At 38.5% G+C, this 17473-nt stretch overlaps 1 protein-coding gene across 1 annotated transcript in view; it reads left to right on the forward strand.

Annotated features, from left to right (window-relative positions):
- The first annotated feature begins 2897 nt into the window (after nt 1–2897).
- LOC106764737 (trafficking protein particle complex II-specific subunit 130 homolog) overlaps nt 2898–17473 on the forward strand; it is a 30561-nt gene continuing 15985 nt past the window's right edge. Inside the window, exons 1-10 of the mRNA XM_014649094.2 lie at nt 2898–3288; nt 3761–3990; nt 11517–11698; nt 12267–12450; nt 12603–12693; nt 12878–13038; nt 15115–15204; nt 15329–15490; nt 15719–15780; nt 15942–16032. Of these exons, the coding sequence (XP_014504580.1) occupies nt 3225–3288; nt 3761–3990; nt 11517–11698; nt 12267–12450; nt 12603–12693; nt 12878–13038; nt 15115–15204; nt 15329–15490; nt 15719–15780; nt 15942–16032 (1317 nt within the window). The 5' untranslated portion in view covers nt 2898–3224. The remainder of the gene's footprint in view (nt 3289–3760; nt 3991–11516; nt 11699–12266; nt 12451–12602; nt 12694–12877; nt 13039–15114; nt 15205–15328; nt 15491–15718; nt 15781–15941; nt 16033–17473) is intronic.

The raw sequence follows: 17473 nt of genomic DNA on the forward strand, positions 1-17473 counted from the left end.
GTCANGCCAACAGGTTCGGCCGGGAGCTGGGAGGAAATGTCAACGAGCTGGCCATCCACTAAAACCTTCATGATGTCGAAACCTTCATGTTCTAAAGGTGACTGGAAGAANTAGTGGCACTGAGCAATTCCCTGCTCAAAGCCTCGTTGGCGCTCCTCACAAAATTCGTCCTCCAAGGCGGCATACTCGGCCAATGACTTATCCCGGTCGGCAATGGCAGCGGCTTTTTCGGAGGTTAACTGCTTAATCTGATCGGAAGATTGCTGAAGACTGACAGTGAGAGAGTCCACTGATTGCTGAAGGCGCTTCGCCTCATTTTGGGACTCCANGAGGGAGGCAGCAGCTTTCAGNCGATCATCCTCTNCCTNTTTGTTCGCCTTCTCGAANCGCTCGGTAAGTAGAGCGAGGTCCTTCTGGGCCTTTTCCAACTTAGAGTTGGAAATTTCAAGTTCCGACACTAAAAGGGGCTTGGTGGTCCCTACGGCATAGTTCAGGCAGACACCGGCTCGGGAGAGCAGCTCGTAGGCCATGTCATAGGCTTCCGAGGTCGTCAGCTTCTTGAAAGGCTCTCGTTCTTCTGGAGANAGATTAAACGCAAGACGATCGGATATGTGGAGGTTCGGGTCAAAAGGACCGGACGGGAGGGGGCCGGAGTTTCTTTTTCTTTTTGTTGGAGAGGGTGTTTTCTCTTGAGAAGACCGCTTTCTGCCTTTGCCCTTCGGGCCGGAGGAGATCACGATCGGTTTTGACTCGTCAGTCTTCGNGATGGTGAGAGTTGCGGGAGAAGCGGAGCCGGAAGGGGCAGCAGTTGAAGAGGAGGGAACGGTAACATGTCCGCTGCGTTGGTTCTTTCGGGCCAAGGCTCGAGCAAAGGCTTGATGCTTCTCCATACCCCCAAAGAAATCTGCAAGGAAANCGCAAATTTAGCAAGTTAATAATGACCGGTCGATAATCCCAAAATATAAAAGAACTTACCGAACACTCTAGTACGTAGAGTGTCAGAATCAGATCCGATGAGTTCGATGAGTTTGCGAGAAGAGGTCTTGCGAGGCAGNTGATCGATTTGGCGTATCACCTCTAACTCATCGTCGGTCATATCGGATTTCTTCCAAGAGATGACTTGCTTTGGATGTTCGGTCCAGTAGAGGGGAAATTTAGGCCGGCCCTCAGAAAAATATTTGGGCCGGCCGGGTTCGCGGATGGCGACCTTGAAGAAATTTGATTTAAAATCTTTGTATGAGGAGTTGAAGGGGGCGAATAACTGTTTATCCTTAACAGGATTTAGAGAAACCCAACTCTTGTTGGGGTGTGGCAGGGCACGAAAGAAGAAAAGAAAAGANGCGGGAGTAGGGGTTAACAGTAACCCAGTACATAAGACAGAGAAGGCCTGCATACACGCCCAACCGTTCGGGTGGAGCTGAGCGGGACAGATGTTCAGTTCGCGGAGCACGCCACACTGGAAATCCGAAAAGGGAAGCCTCACCCCCAAGTCGCGAAAAAGGGTTAGATATGCATAAAAGAAATCTAGGGCATATCCCTCCCGACCGTGACACACCCGCTCGTTCGAGCGACATACCACCAAGGATATGTCAGCCGCATCCCGGCGGAGGTTGGACATTAGATCCACTGATTCAAGCAAACGAATGATGGAAGAGGTAGAAATGAAATAGGAGGGGTGACCCCGGACTTCATGGGGAGCCCAGTCATAACCGGGGATGGCGGGAGGAGGAGCCACCCCGGTCCATTCCAGGGAGTTGTCGACGTTGNATTCAACATCGTCGGTGGGGGCCTCCTCCCGGACGGGACAACCGGACAGGGTAGATGACGATGAGGGAGAGGAGGTCGACGCAACCGCATCATCCGCATACCCTCGACCTTCATTCTCGNACTCATCGGAGGACCACGACGACGTAGACATTTACCTGATCAACCGGAAGAAGGAGGTAGAAGGACGGGAATAGTGGATAGTAGGAACGGGAATCAGAGAGCAGATGGAAGAGGGTGGGGAAATGAGAAGGGGGCCCTCCGCCTTTTATAGCCGAAAAAGGGGGCTCCAAGAGAACATCTCANCCGTCCATCNATGATAAATCCAACGGAGGAAAATTCGTGACTCTTCGGTGAACANGTATGATTGATGGGAGGGAAAATCGTAGCCATTGCTGGGTCCAGGATCGAATGGCTGGGATGACGAGACGTTTCGTTGCCCAAAAGTGTTCTGGGAGCTTAAACCCCTTCGCTAACCGAAGACGCTCGGGGCTTGGGGGGCTTGTGTAGTGGAGGAAGGTCGGCTGAGTCGGCCGGATCAAGAGCGCTGGAGGATGCNGGTCGGCCGGATTGTAAAAGTCACAAGGGGCAAAGGTGGCCTAATACCGAGCGGTATGGATCAAGTGGATGTGGGGTCGAGGAAGCATTAAAAGGCTTTGATGAAGATGTAACGGAAGGTATCGCAAATCAATGAAATTAATGGTCAGTTATGAATACATCGTCTATAAATAGGAACAGCAGGGGCAGGTAAAGTGATCTCGAATCTAATCCAAAAAATTGATCCCGTTAACTGATCCACTGACTTGGGCGTCGGAGTGTTCTTATTGCAGGGCCTCCCGGGTGATTCACAAAGGCATCTGAAAGACGACCGGGTCGGGCGATCGGAACAGGGTCGGAAAGTTGGTTCGGTCTCGGGCTCTAATACCAAAACAATATCTATAATTTATATCAACAAAGCACAGCTTCTCTATTTGGTGTAGATAAATTGTTTTTCTATTTTATCTTACAAGAAAAAACACCCATATATAAAAAAATAAGAACAGTAAAATTAAAATACAATGTAGGAAAATAAACGCAAAAAAAGTTAAAATATAACTAGAAGAGACTCTGGTTAAAGAAAAAAACCAGTTCCATATACTGTATACACAGTTAATATGCGAACGAGAGCGGTATTCACTCTAATGATTCTCAGAAGCAAAGTGCAGTTCACATTTTCCCACGGAAGAAAATAAGCATACATAGAGTGACATGACGGCTGAGGCAACGGTCTGATGAAATGTGCGAACGGTGATGGTGTACACCGCGAAGCACTAGATCTGCGGGCCGTGACCTCTCCGAACTCTATACTCCAACTAGCTCTTCCAACTCAACACTCTCACTCACTGCAACACCACACTCTCTTCTCTCTCTTTCTCCGTGATTTCATTTTCATGAATCTTTCCTGATTCTTCAGATCCACAATGGCCAACTTCCTCGCTCAGTTCCAGACAATAAAAAACTCCTCCGATCGCCTCGTCATTTCAGGTATTTCATGCTTTGTAACCGAAGATCCAATCTCCTCCGTTCTCTCTGCATTCGCTTGTGGCTTCCAAGCATTGTGCTATTCGCAATCACATCCAAACCCTCCGTTTCTTTCCGTTTTTATCTTTAAAGGAACTCTGTATCAGTTTTAGATCGTGGTGTAGGGTTTTAGTTGCCTTTCGCTGCAATTTATTGTTCTGCCTATGTTATATTAGCATTGTCAATAATTGTTGATTGTAATTATCGAACCTAGCAATAGTTCAATTTCAATGTATTGTGGTGATCGTTTTAAGGTAAAGATGAGATAGGTCCATTGTCAACTGCAAAAATAATCTCAACTGTTGTCGTTAGTGAATAGGCGCAGTGGAAGCAGAAACAGTAATAAACAATAGATGTAGTTTTTTTGATCTGGATGTGTGCGTGAGCATTTGTGTGCATGTGACTTTATATTGATGCTTTTTCAATTGATTATCAGTGGAGGATGTGAGTGACTTGTGGCCAACTGTCAAACCTGCTTTTGAGGGGCGTTTGCCGTTCAAACGGGCGACTTTGAATAACAAGACGCGGAACCCTGTCTTTGTTGACACATTGCCAGCCGAGTTCATATTAACTACTGATTCAAGACTACGCAGCCGGTTCCCTCAGGAGCAGTTTTTATTTTGGTTCCGAGAGCCTTATGCAACAGTTGTACTTGTCACCTGTGAGGTAACAAGAATTCCAGTTGTTTATATTGTTTAGGTTGCAGTACAAAATTGCATGTTTTAATAGCATCTTAGGTTAGATGTAAAGAGGTTTTTGCTGTTACAGTAGAAAGAATAGAGTATTGTTGTTATTATTATAAATTAGAAGATGAGAAGGTTTTTGATGTTATATAATATAGAGAGTAAATGGCTATTAATAGGGGGAAGAAAATATATTTGTGGTTACATGTTTTGATTCAATAAAATCATCAATCAGTTTTGCAAGCTAGATATATTTTTTATTGTTCCTTTCAACTTAGTTAAGAGAGAAGAGAGCGTAACACAAAGGTGAGCGACAAAACGATTTCAGCAAAATTTTCTCACTTTGATGGTTTACATATGATTATTAGAGTCGGTTGATGGAAAATCTTACTCGTGCCAATGGTCTAGGGAGCTTGGTTGAAACTAGTTTTGAGGAGTCCGATGAAGGGGGTTGTGTTGATTGATGTAGAGTTGCAACAGTTGGGAAAATCTTTGAACAAGCCTCGGACAGGCGCACATCCAAGATTGTTTGGGATTCCCTAAAGTGAAAATTTAGGGGCAATGATCAGGGGAAGTAGTTAGTTCTGAATTGTTTGAGAAGAGAGAGAGGTACTTGAAATGAAAGAATACGAAACCATTACTCGTAATTTGCTAGAGTAATGGTAGTGGCTAACAAAATGAGGAGCAATGGAGAAGGTATGCCTGACTTAGGTGATGGAGAAAATTCTTCAAAAGTTGATGGAGAGATTCACCTATGTTGTGGTTTCAATTGAGGAGTCAAAGGAGAAAGAAAGAATGTTGTTGACGAGCTTCAAAGCTCTCTGGTAGTTCATGAACAAAAGTTTAAAAGTAGTATTTGAAGTGGACAGGTTTAAAAGTAGTCGAGATGGGGAACTAGCACACAGGTTGAAAATAGTTGAGAAAGGGGAAGAGGAAGAGGAGCATATAGGGGTCGAGGATGTGGACAATGAAGACAATCTTTCTCAAAGGCCAAGGTGGAGTATTTGAAGTGCCACAATTTGGGACATTTTCAATTTGAATGTCTCAAATAGAGCAAAGAGTCAAATTACGTTGAATTGGATGAAGAAAAGGAGCTTCTTTTGGTGGCTTTTGCAGAAGAAAATAAAACCAAAAGAAATGATGCATGGTTTTTGAACCTTTGATGTTCTAATCATGTGTGGAGACATTGGAGTGTTCTCTAACATGGTAGAAGAACATAAGCATTCTGTTAAGTGTGAAAATAACTCTCCAATGTTGGAAAAGGCAATGTAAGATTGGCGATTAATGGAACTACTTTTCTTATCAAGATGTAATTTATGTTCCTATGTTTCCAAACAACTTGTTGAGTATGAGGCAGTTGCAAGATTAAGGTCTTGCCATTTCATAAAAAATGGAATATATAATCTCTATCATCCAAGCAAAGGATTGATTGCACATACGAACATGAGTACCAATCATATGCTTATTCTTCTCAATGAAAGCTCCAACAACAGTGCTCCTATTCAAGAATGTTTGGATACTTCCTCAAACTAATTTACCTTTTGGCATCAAAGGTATGGACACTCAAGCTATATGGGATTAAAGACACCACAAACAAAAAAAGAATATGATGCATGGGCTTCCTCAGCTGGAAGTCTTAAATTGTTTTGTCAATAAGCAACACCATAATCCTATTCCTAAGAAGAGTGAATGGCGTGCTGGTAAGATATTGAATCTCATACATGCGTATATTTGCAGACAAGAAGACAATATCTTAGTACATGTGAGCATACCAAAGACAAAAAGAGGTCAAATTGATGATAAGAATTTTGACCCAAAGACAGAATTATAATTAGTAAGGATGTAGTGTTTGAGGAAGAAAAAAAAGTTGAGATTGAGAATGAAATTATAAAAACAAATAGAAGCAAAATTGGTTTTGGGGTGATGATGGCTTCAATAGTGAGGAAAGTGAGGGGAGAGCATTGAAGGGAGAGTAACATTGATGGTTTAGAGGAAGATGATGATTTTAGTAATGCTAGTGAAGATAATGTGATGGGTAGTGATGTTAATAATGAAAATTATATGAAGGGTAATAATGCTAATAATGGAGCACAGAATTCACATGTAAATGCAATTGAAAGAAGAAGGAGGACACTAGCTTAGATGGAAGGATTGTGAGTGGTTTGGAGTTAAGTAAAGAAGCATAAACCTACATGGTACAAAACATTATGAGTGATGATCCAACTTTGTTTCTTGAAGTTGTGAAGCATGATAAATGGAGGAAGGCTTTGGACAATAAAACAAGTTCACTAGAAAAAGACCAAACTTTGGAGCTCGTGGATCTGCCAATTGGAGTGAAATGAATTTTCAAGACAAAATTGAATGACTTTGGTGAAGTCAATAAGTATATAGCACAATTTGTGGCAAACGGGTACTCCCCAAAACTAGAATTGATTCCTTTGAAGTGTTTGTCCTTGTTGTATGCATGTATATAGTAAGGATGATTGTGGCAATTGCAGCAGGCAGAGGATGAGACATCATTCATGGATGTCAAATATGCTTTTTATTCATGGAGAGTTAAATGAGGATGTACACTTTGGGCAACCAAAAGGATATGTAAAGAAAGGAGAAGAGCACAAGGTATACAAACTACAAAGCTTTGTATGGCCTAAAGCAAGCACTAAGAACATGGTTCAATCATATAGTCTCACTTCATGAAGGAATGATTTAAATAAATGGCCAAATGAGCAAACTTTGTCAATCCAATGAAATACTAAAGGTAAGATTAATTATTAGCATTTATGTTGATGATTTTATTTACATTGGTGATGAGAGGAGGGCATTGTTCAAGAAGTCTATGATGCAAGATTTTGATATGGTTGACCTAAGATTCTTTACTGGCATTGAAGTTTTGCGTAAACCAGAAGGAATTTTCATGTGTAAAAAAAAAGTATGCCACTGATGTAATGAAGAAGTTTGGATTGTTTGAGAGCAAACATGTAAGAAGTCCAATAGTTCTTGGTTATAAAATTAACCAAGATGTTGATGGTGCATCTGTAGATGACACTTATTTTAAGAAAATTCTTGGAAGTTTGATGTATCTTACAGCTACAAGGTCCAATATTATGTTTAGTGTGAGCTTACTTTGCAGGTATGCATAAAAATCAACTCAGTTGCATTTATAAGCTGCAAAAAGAATATTAAAGTAATTGAAGGAAACTATTGGCTTTGGGATCTTTTTTCAAGAAGGGAGGAGAAGAAGACTTGCTTGCTTTCACAGATTCTGAGATGAAGAAGATTCTGAGAGTACATTTGGTTATGTTTTCTTGTTAAGCTTGGGAGCACTGTCATGGATATCTAAAATAAACCAAATGCTGCTCTTTCAACTACTAAAACAGAGTTTATTGCTGCTGCTTGCGCATGTCAATCTATGTGGATGAGAAGAGTTTTTGAGAAATTTAAACCATGCTGAAGAAGGTAGCACAAGCATCTTATGTGATAATAACTCAACCATTAAACTTAAAATAAATCCAGTCATGCATGGAAAAAGCAAACATAACAGAGTATGTTTCTACTTTTAAAGAGATCTTACAAAAGATGGAGAAGTGAGGTTGATACATTGTGGAACACAGGATCAGACTGCAGACTTAATGACTAAAGCCTTGAAACTTGAGGCCTTTCCGAAGCTCAGGAAGATGATGGGCATGGTTGATTTGAATGAAATAAGTTAATTGTATTGCAGTTACAGTTAGTTTAAGGGAGATAATGAAGGGATTTGTGTTTGTTACAGTAGAAAGAATAAGGTATTGCTATTAGTTTAAATTAGAAGATGAGAAGTTTTTTTGATGTTATAACAGAGAGAATAAATTGCTATTAATCAGAAGAAAAGATGTTTGTGGTTATATATTTTGAAGACTATATAGCAGCCATCTGGATTCAATGAAACTATCTATCAGTTTTGCAATCTACATATATTTTTATTGTTCCTTTCAAGATGAGGGAGGTCTTATTTGGTCTTCTGACCTTTGTAAAATTTATTTTTGGCTCATTTCAACAATCTTCATAAAAGAAAGCTCATGATTAAGCCCTCATGTGACAAGCTTTTATTTTATTAGTTCTTACAGAGACATTTAATTAAACACGTCCTTAGTGATGCTACATTTTGTGCAACTGAATTTGAGTGAAAAACCATAAGTAACAGGTAAGTAACATGCAAAGCATATTGATTCAATTCTTACCAAGTTGAAAGAAAGGTTTTCAATAGGTTAGTGAATAACGTATACGTGAAATACGTTTGATAAAACTGATTACATAGAGAGGTACTTTTATTTTTACTTTTGATAGTAAGAATTTACAATGAGTTATCCCTTTCCTATTGGAAAAAACAAATCTGTTTCAAATATAACATTTTGTCTTTTGAAGATACATTCCTGAGCTTGTACTTAACGATTGAGCTTTTAGTTAAGATGACGATTTCTCCAATCTGTTTTAGTTAAGATTTCTTACATGGTATGCAACCTTTTTAATTAGGAAGCTGACATTGGGTCCTAGTTAATCCTTTCTTGTAGTTATATTGCTTTAGCACAAGGTAATGTTGTGTGTATTCTTTGTCCAAGGTTCAATTTCAGCTTCTTAGCAACATAGTTTTCGATCTCTTCTTTCATTAGGTGAGGGTACTTGTAGGGCCGAACATTTATTGGATCAGCTCCCTCCTTGAGGGCTATCTGGTGTACCGTGTTGCGGGCTGGAGGTAAGCCCCTGGGTTCTTGGAAAACCTCCTCAAACCGTGCCAAAACCAGCTCCAACTCCTCTTTCTTTCCCGTTGTCAGTTCTTGGTGTGTATTTTCCTCTTGTTCATCTTCGTCCTCCCTAAAGTCCACACCAACATAACTGCCCCTACCTCCTTCATCTTCGACAAAGCTTCTGGCGCTACTATTTTCCTTACAAGTGTGGGAGCCGCCCGAATTACCACCGCTTTCTCTCCTTGCTTAAAAGCCATTGTCAACTCACCCCAATTGATTGTAACCTCTCCCAATTTAGCCAGCCAATCTATTCGCATATAAGGTCGACCCCTGCCAGTTCAACAGGCATAACTGTTCTACTATCTCTGTTTCATCTAGCCTCACTGAGACCTCCCTACAACAGCCTTGTGTCCTCTTTTTCTGCCTGTCACCGAGAAACACCTTGTAAGGCCAGGTGTCTTACACTGGCAGTCCCTGTTCCTCCACTAATCCCATGGCTATAAAGCTGTGGCTAGCGCCACTGTCAATCAAGATCATCACCTTCCTTCCTCATACCCTTCCCTGCAATTTCATGGTCTTGGTTGGGTGAGACCATTGACTAAAAATGAAGACAACTCCATTTGCCTTTGATCCATTTCCTTTGTTTCTTCCTCCTCTTCTTCCTCTTTGTCTTTCCCATAATCACCACTCTCAAGCTTCTTTTGGGACAATGGTGCCCTGGGCTATAAGGGCCCCTATAGTGGAAACACCTCTCCTCCTCTCTTCATTTGATGTATTCTAGGTAAGGCAAGTTCCTTACTCCTCTGCCACGAGCATCACTACTCGTGTTACTCGGCCTTGGATGCTGTTGAACTCTGCGTCCCGTCCTTCTTTGTTGCTCCTGCATTCTCAGTACTCCCTAGTCGGCCCTGGCTTCCTTTGAAAGAATCGGACTTGGCGACGGTCCTCGTGCTTCCTTAGTATCGCCCCCAAGGTTGATTACTCTTGGCCATCGTGCCTTTGGCTGTTCTCACATTTCGATAAACCTCTTCCTCATCTCGAGCTACATCCATGGAAGTCAGTAAATCCTTCGGGTTATGTGGGCGTATTTGATTCCTTACTTTGTCTTGCAGACCCGCAAAGAAATACTCCAAAAGTTGGTCTTCCGTCACCCCCTTCGTCTGTGCGACCAACATCTCAAACTCCTTAATGCATTTGTCCTCTGTCGCTGTCTGCTTTATCGCTGCCAGCCTTTCGAACACTGTTCCTCGATCTCTGCCTCCAAACCTCCTCACTAGAGCCTCTTTTAGTTCTTCCCAAGAAGTATTCTTGGCTTTGGCTTTCTAGAAACGAAACCAATAGCTAGCACTCCCCTCCATACAGATATAGGCTAACCTTAATCTTTCTCGCCTCGTCACGTTCTGAATCTTGAAGAACTTGTCGACTCTTGAACCCAACCCAATGGGTTGACTCCTTCGAAAGTGGGTAGCTCCACCCTCTTCACCTAACTGGGTTGTATTTCGCTTCGGTTGTCGTCCCCTTCTTCCTCCGAACACTCCTTCCTCCCCCTTTTGATCTCATTCACAGAAACCTGGCTTCCCTCCGAACTCCGATCAAGATTCCGCGTTCGCCCTCCAAGAACTCACGTGAGTTCTTTGATTTCTTGACGTAACCCTGTCGTCTTTGCCTTCAAACTGTCCATCGTAGTTTCTATCGCTTCCATCGTTCCTTCCATCCTATTCTCCATTGCCTCCATTCTTCCTTCCAAGATGCTCATCTTTCCCTCTATTCTCCCCTCTAAAGCGTTCAACTTCCCCCCATTGCGCTCCTCTCTCCAAAGGATCCAGCAGGTCAGACCAATTGATAGGTTTCTTGGTAAGAAATCTATCAAGACTAAACACTAACACACACCACACGAGAGAAAAGATAGCAAAACTGAGTAATTCTGGTATTATTCCTCTCAATTTGTACAAACCAACCTCCAAGGGAGCCAAATTCCCCCTCTACAGGATAAATGTTCCTGTCTATACAAAGAATGAATTTCCAAAACGGAAACTATTACAAGAGTACTCCAGCTCTTTATAAGAGCTCCTTTCCTGCCACTAACTGTTATTACTGTTATACCACATTAACTCTCCTAACTGCCACATTCCCTCTTCTCTTTCTCTCATAAACTCTCCATATCCTATCACATGACATCCTTTTTTATTTAAAATGTTCAGTCTTCAGATAGTTGCTACAATGAATCCATTTTAATTCATTTGATTTGACTAGGTTTGTTTCTGCACCCATTTCCTCACCATTTGTAACTTTTGTTGGCATTAAGATTGCATTTTAAATGTTATTTCTTGTTGGTTCTGTTGAAATAGCTAGATGATGCCCTGATGTCCTGATGTCCTGATGTCCTGATGTCCTGATGTCCTGATGTGTTGCTAGTTTCCTTGCTTCGTGATCACTTTTTACCTGTTTTTGGAAGTTTTTTCGAATGTTGGAGCAAAAATTATTGTTAGTCGGCTGACGAAATCCATTTAGGAGTTTTATGTCATAGGTTAGTCTATACTTGGTGTATAACTATCATGTTGAATTAGCCTGATTGTGGTTAGTTTTCTTGCTTGTGTAAAACAATGCTGATGTTTTTTTCAATGTTTTTGGGAGTTCTTCGAATAACAGTATATACTGATAATCTGATGCAGAAATCCATTATAAGAGCTTAATTTCATGGTTTTAATAGGTTTTTGGTGTATAATTCTCAGTTATTGATTCAGTTGTGGGATTTATTGTGTAGTTTAACTCTTAATTTTATTCCCAGGATCTAGATGAGTTCAAAACCATCCTTAAACCACGTTTGAAATTAATTGTCCAAAATGAAGAAAGGGAGTGGTTCGTTGTATTTGTATCAAAAGCTCATCCAGCTAATGATCAGGCAAACAAAATGGCGAAGAAAGTATATGCTAAACTTGAAGTTGAGTTTAATACCAAAAAAAGAGAAAGGTAACTTGACAAATTAGACTTGCAACAAGTGAGCTCTTCTCTTCTCCAATGGAAGTTTGAATGTTTTGTTGATAGTTTGCTGATATTCTTTGCAACTCAATATGTTTTATCAACTTTTTAATATATATTAAAGAATATGATCAAACACATGGGAATTTAAAATATTTAATTGTTTACTGTTTTGGTTAATATGAACTTGATGTGTCGATATAGAAAGCAAAAGTGGTGCTTGGAATTTAACTTCAAGGTTCACTCTTATAGTTTCTTTCAATAGGATTATTTGATCAATACTTTTTCTTCTTTCTTTCATAAATAAATATTATGGAATCATCTGTTAACATTACACATGCAAGTGGTCAACAATTTTGATGGTAGAGTTAGGAAAAAACACAGCGATAGTTACCAAACAGAAATAATAACAATTGATAAAGATAAAAGATTTGTTATTCAAGTTTATGTTTAATATTTAGTTTAATTGCATTAGTGACAACTGAATTCCTTCCCTTTTTATTGACAATTTTATTTCCTTCTCATTTGATGCTTTTAACATGGTTTCTTCCTCATCTAGATGTTGCAAATATGACATGCATTTTCCTGAAGCAAACTTTTGGGAGGATCTAGAATTAAAGATAATGGAATGCATCAGAAATACCCTGGATAGACGTGTACAATTTTATGAGGATGAGATAAGAAAGCTCAGTGAACAGCGCCTCATGCCAGTCTGGAACTTCTGCAACTTTTTTATTCTAAAGGTTAATGCTATTTGGATGAATTATACTTAAAAAGTGCAATAAATGATTTTGACGTATGAAAGTCCAATCTTTGTTGTTCTTTATAAATTAACCCTTTCTACTAATTCAGGGAGCTTTTGGGGTCTTTTAATAAATTTGTATTCTGTGCTCAGGAAAGCTTGGCTTTTATGTTTGAAATGGCTCACCTTCATGATGATGCTTTACGGGAGTACGATGAGCTGGAACTCTGCTATCTTGAAACAGGTGCTTGATGCTTAGTTTCTTTCTCTGTTGTTGTAGCCAAATAAAGTTGATGTTTTTAGATTGACAATTTTGTGCTTTATAACCACCCCCCCACCCCCCCCTTCACGGGAACATTAAATCTTGTGTCTAACAGATAGTCTCCTGTGAACAATGAAAATTGATTCAAATGACTGAATGAATGCAGTTAACATGACTGGAAAGCAGAGAGATTTTGGAGGGGCTGATCATGGTGATGATCAGGCAACATTGCTTAATCCAATAAATAAACCATTGACACAGATGGTTCAAGAGGACACGTTTAGGGAGTTTGAATTCAGACAGTATCTATTTGCATGTCAATCAAAGGTTTGCCCTTGCCAGAACACTTATATAATGCTAAACATGTTAGCAGCTTTGCTGTAAAACAAATTTAGATTGATTTTGCTCTATTGTCTTCTTTGATGCTTGTAAGCTTAGCTGCTTCTTTGCTTGTATTATTTTTTATATTATATAATTTAAGATCATGGTTCTCAAAATTGGACCCCTGGTCATACTGAAAATAAGTCCCTAGTCTAGTTCGGTTGTGGTGCACAACTGGTAATGTACAGAACCAGTGAACCAGTCAAACTAGTAAAAAACCGGTTCAACAAAGATAATAATAATTACAATTTTAACTTTTTTCTTAGAGTTTAAATGTGATACATATTTATTTGAACTTTTTATGCATTTTAAATGCTAAGAACCTATAAATTTAAGTTTTATTTAGTTCTGAGCAAGATAAAATTATGTATTATATATTTTTTGACATCATTTACTGTGTTTTTAATTATTAAAATAATTTTATTAGTATTGGTTTGACCTATCGATTGAACCATTAAACCTTGAACTACCAATCTGGTTTTGAAAACAATGTTTAAGATGCAATTTATAGATCAGACTGAATTTTAACTTTTGCACTCATTTAAAATAAATATAAAGTAATTTACATGGAAACACAAAAAAATGTGGTTTAAAAAATAATATGCTGCTGAAAAGCCATTTATTTTTTTAACTATAATATTCCTTTTGTTCCTCTCGTATGCCAGTATATGGATCTGCGTAATCACTGGAGGCATTTGATTGTTCAAGTGCTTTAAATAAATATCGAGACTGGGCAGCCTGCAACCGTCTTTTATAGAAAGCTGGGATGTTTGTTTTCGTTATTAATTGTTTTAAATGCAATTTACTGTCAAAATCCAAAGAATATACTTGTAAATCCTGCTTAAAGTTTATAATTTTGTTTTCTTTAAGTGCATCATGAAGTTAATTCTGTTATCTAGTAATAATTGCACAAATCTTTGATTAACAAATAGTAATATATAATTACATACGTATTGTTGTAAATTACATATTAATAAAGACGTTTCACATTCCAAGTTGCCTGGATTCATTGTCACTTGGAGAATAGAGTTAGAATTGTTAGCCTAATTATTCTTTCAAGTAAATTGCATCTTGTATTTATTTTTCCTATTGTCCCAAATATATACATATTTGTACAAGTGCTGGATAACAAACCTTCTTTTCTGTTTCATATTGATCCTCTTTTAACATTACAAAGACTTTATTAATTAAATATCATAGCATTTGCTAAAAATCTAAAGTGTGCATTTCTTTTAAATTTAGAGAATTATATCAAATGGTTCAAAAGTCTTGTGTTTTCATGTTAGTCATGATTTGATTATGTCTGTTAAGAAATTAATGAGTGGTTTGGTAGCAGCTCGATAATGGATGGAATAATAGATCCAACAAACATCAAACTTCATTGGGAAAGACCCTAACCTATGGTTTTGATACTATGTTAAAAAGAGGAGTTTAAACATAACTCAATCCTGCAAAATCGGCTTGTAAGATAAGGTTTGCATTCATATGTATATGTCTACACACACATATATACTATATATATATATATATATATATATATATATATATATATATATATATATATATATATTGTAAATTAGCTTTATTTTTAGTTGATGTAGGAATTCTAACAATGTTAAATAAGGAGATATGATGTGATATGATTGGGAAACATCTTACCAAATATTTCTTGTTATTAGATATTGACTTTTTTTCCTTATTATTGTATATCTCTTCTTTATAAATAATGATACTCATGTATGTACACAACACAAAATTCATTATTCCCGGTTTCTTTTCAACATGGTGTTAGTGCAGTACCATCCTCCATGACCTGATTTGTCACTAATCCATTTAACAATTCCTAAAGTTTGATCTATTTGGTCTTTGTCACTGATTTAGGGATGTTTGTGCCCCAAAAATTCTAATATTCAAAGCCTTCTTAACGACTATCTGTTTGTATTGTCTTTAACATTTTGTGTTCAGGTATTATATTGCAAGTAACTGAACTATGTGGCTTACTAAATTACTGTCATTTTGCAGCTCTTATTCAAGCTAAATCGTCCCATTGAGGCTGCAACACGAGGCTATTCATTCATAATAAGCTTCTCTAAGTCCTTGTCCTTGCATGAGGTATTTGATTTACTGTTTTTGATCTAATGCTTTCTTCACTTGTCTATTACTGTATTATTCCAGTTTGAGTTGTATAATTTTTTCGTTTCTCCCTTTTTGACTTCATTATGATATTTCTTCTCAGCGGATTCTGCCATTTTGTATGCGTGAAGTCTGGGTAGCAACTGCTTGCATGTCTTTAATTAAAGCAACCACTTCAAATTATACTGATGGAGATGTGGCGCCTGACATAGAGAAGGAGTTTTTTCGTCTTCTGGGTGACCTATACTCTCTAGCTAGAGTTAAGGTAGGATTCTCATGAAGTTGGTAAATAGACTGGATATCTATTTTGTTTTGATCCACTCTTCAAATGAGAACTCCAATGACAAAAGTGCACCATTTAGAAATGGAGTTTAATCATTGGCATCTTTTTCATTCTCGTTTTCTCTGCCACGTTGATTATCAACTACATTGTTATTGTGTTCCATACCATTGTTAACAAGAATTGCTTTCTAAATGTTATATATCTTGGCAGTTCATGAGGCTTGCCTATTTAATTGGGTATGGAACTGATATAGAAAGAAGTCCTGTGAACAGGTAAATTTTTGTGATTGAAGACCAACATTTTCTTTTCCATTTTCTTAATCAGATCATGCTGTATTCCTTTCATTAATTGTGTAGTGCATGTTTAGTTACATCACAGTTGGTATAGTGTTCCCTGTTTCTGGTTTAATAGTTGTTTCTTTCCTTTTGATTAGTGCTTCCCTCAGCTTGCTACCATGGCCAAAGCCAGCTGTCTGGCCTTCAGTTCCTGCTGACTCATCCGTAGAGGTGCTTGAGAAAGAAAAGGTATTGTAGTCTTAATCATGGGAATGACTTCACAATTTACCAGATTTTGTCACCCAATAGAAAGTATAATTAAAAAAAATTGTTCACCCCTTGACATTTCACTATTATATCAACTGGTTTGGACAGAGTATGGAAAAGGATCTTAATTAGGAATTTCTGAACATAAAAGTTTTTAGAATCTTCACATCGAAGTTGATGTGAATAATACAAAGTATTTTTTAGCAGTCATGATATTTTTTTTTCTGAACTTGTCTGTCCGGCCTCCATCAGTCAACAATTCACGTTATTGGAATTGAAAGATATTGCCCTATGAGCCCACATATTTTGCACCAGTCGAAGGCACCAATGAACAACATATGGCTATGCTTTTCATACAACCGTTTCAAACCCATTTTTTTTTTTTTGTAAACATGTTCACTTAATTTTTGGTTCAAGGCGTTTTGTCATTTCTTTTATTCCTATGAAATAGGGTAAAGAAGAAGAGAAATCTCCCTTGTGGGTCTTTGCATACACACAGGGTAGTTTATTTATAATGTAAGATATGGGCTAAAACCCTAAATACAAGATGGGCTGAGCCCAATTAACATAAAAACACAACTTAATATCTAACACTCCCCCTCAAGCTGGAGCATATAAATCATATGTTCCAAGCTTATTGCAAAGATAGTCAATTTTAGGTCCTCGCAAGGACTTAGTGAATATGTCTGCCAACTGGTTGCTTGAGTTAACGAACTCAGTCTTGATATCTTCGGATATGATTTTTTCCCTAATAAAATGGTAATCAACTTCAATGTGCTTGGTTCTCTTATGGAAGACAGGGTTAGAGCTAATATGAAGAGCAACTTGATTACCACATATAAGTGTCATGTGAGTGACATCTCCAAATTTCAATTCACTAAGTAATTGTTTAAGCCACACAAGCTCACAAGTAGCTGATGCCATAGCTCTATATTCTGCTTCTGCACTGGACTTAGCCACAACACTTTGCTTCTTACTTTTCCAAGATATCAGGTTGCCACCAATAGAGACACAATATCCAGAAGTAGACCTCCTATCAGAAGGGGAACCAACCCAATCAACATCTGAATAGCAAACGATTTTTGTATCGTTGTTAGGACCATATAGCAAACCTTTTCCAGGTGATCCTTTAATATACTTCACTATGCGAACAACTGCATCCCAATGGTCTTCACATGGGGAGTTAAGGAATTGACTCACCACGCTAACTACGAAGAAATGTCAGGACGCGTAATAGTAAGATAGTTTAATTTACCAACTAGTCTTCTGTTCAGTTCAGGATCTGAGAAAGGCTCCCCCTGATTTGGTAGGAGTTTGGTATTAGGATCTATGAAATAGTGAAAGAGATGAGGGGAAATCTCCCTTGTGTTGAATATACACATAGAGTCCTTTATTTATAATAGAAGAAATATGGGCTAAGCCC

This window comes from Vigna radiata, chromosome 6 (genome assembly GCF_000741045.1).
Source record: "Vigna radiata var. radiata cultivar VC1973A chromosome 6, Vradiata_ver6, whole genome shotgun sequence".
Lineage (NCBI taxonomy): Eukaryota > Viridiplantae > Streptophyta > Magnoliopsida > Fabales > Fabaceae > Vigna > Vigna radiata.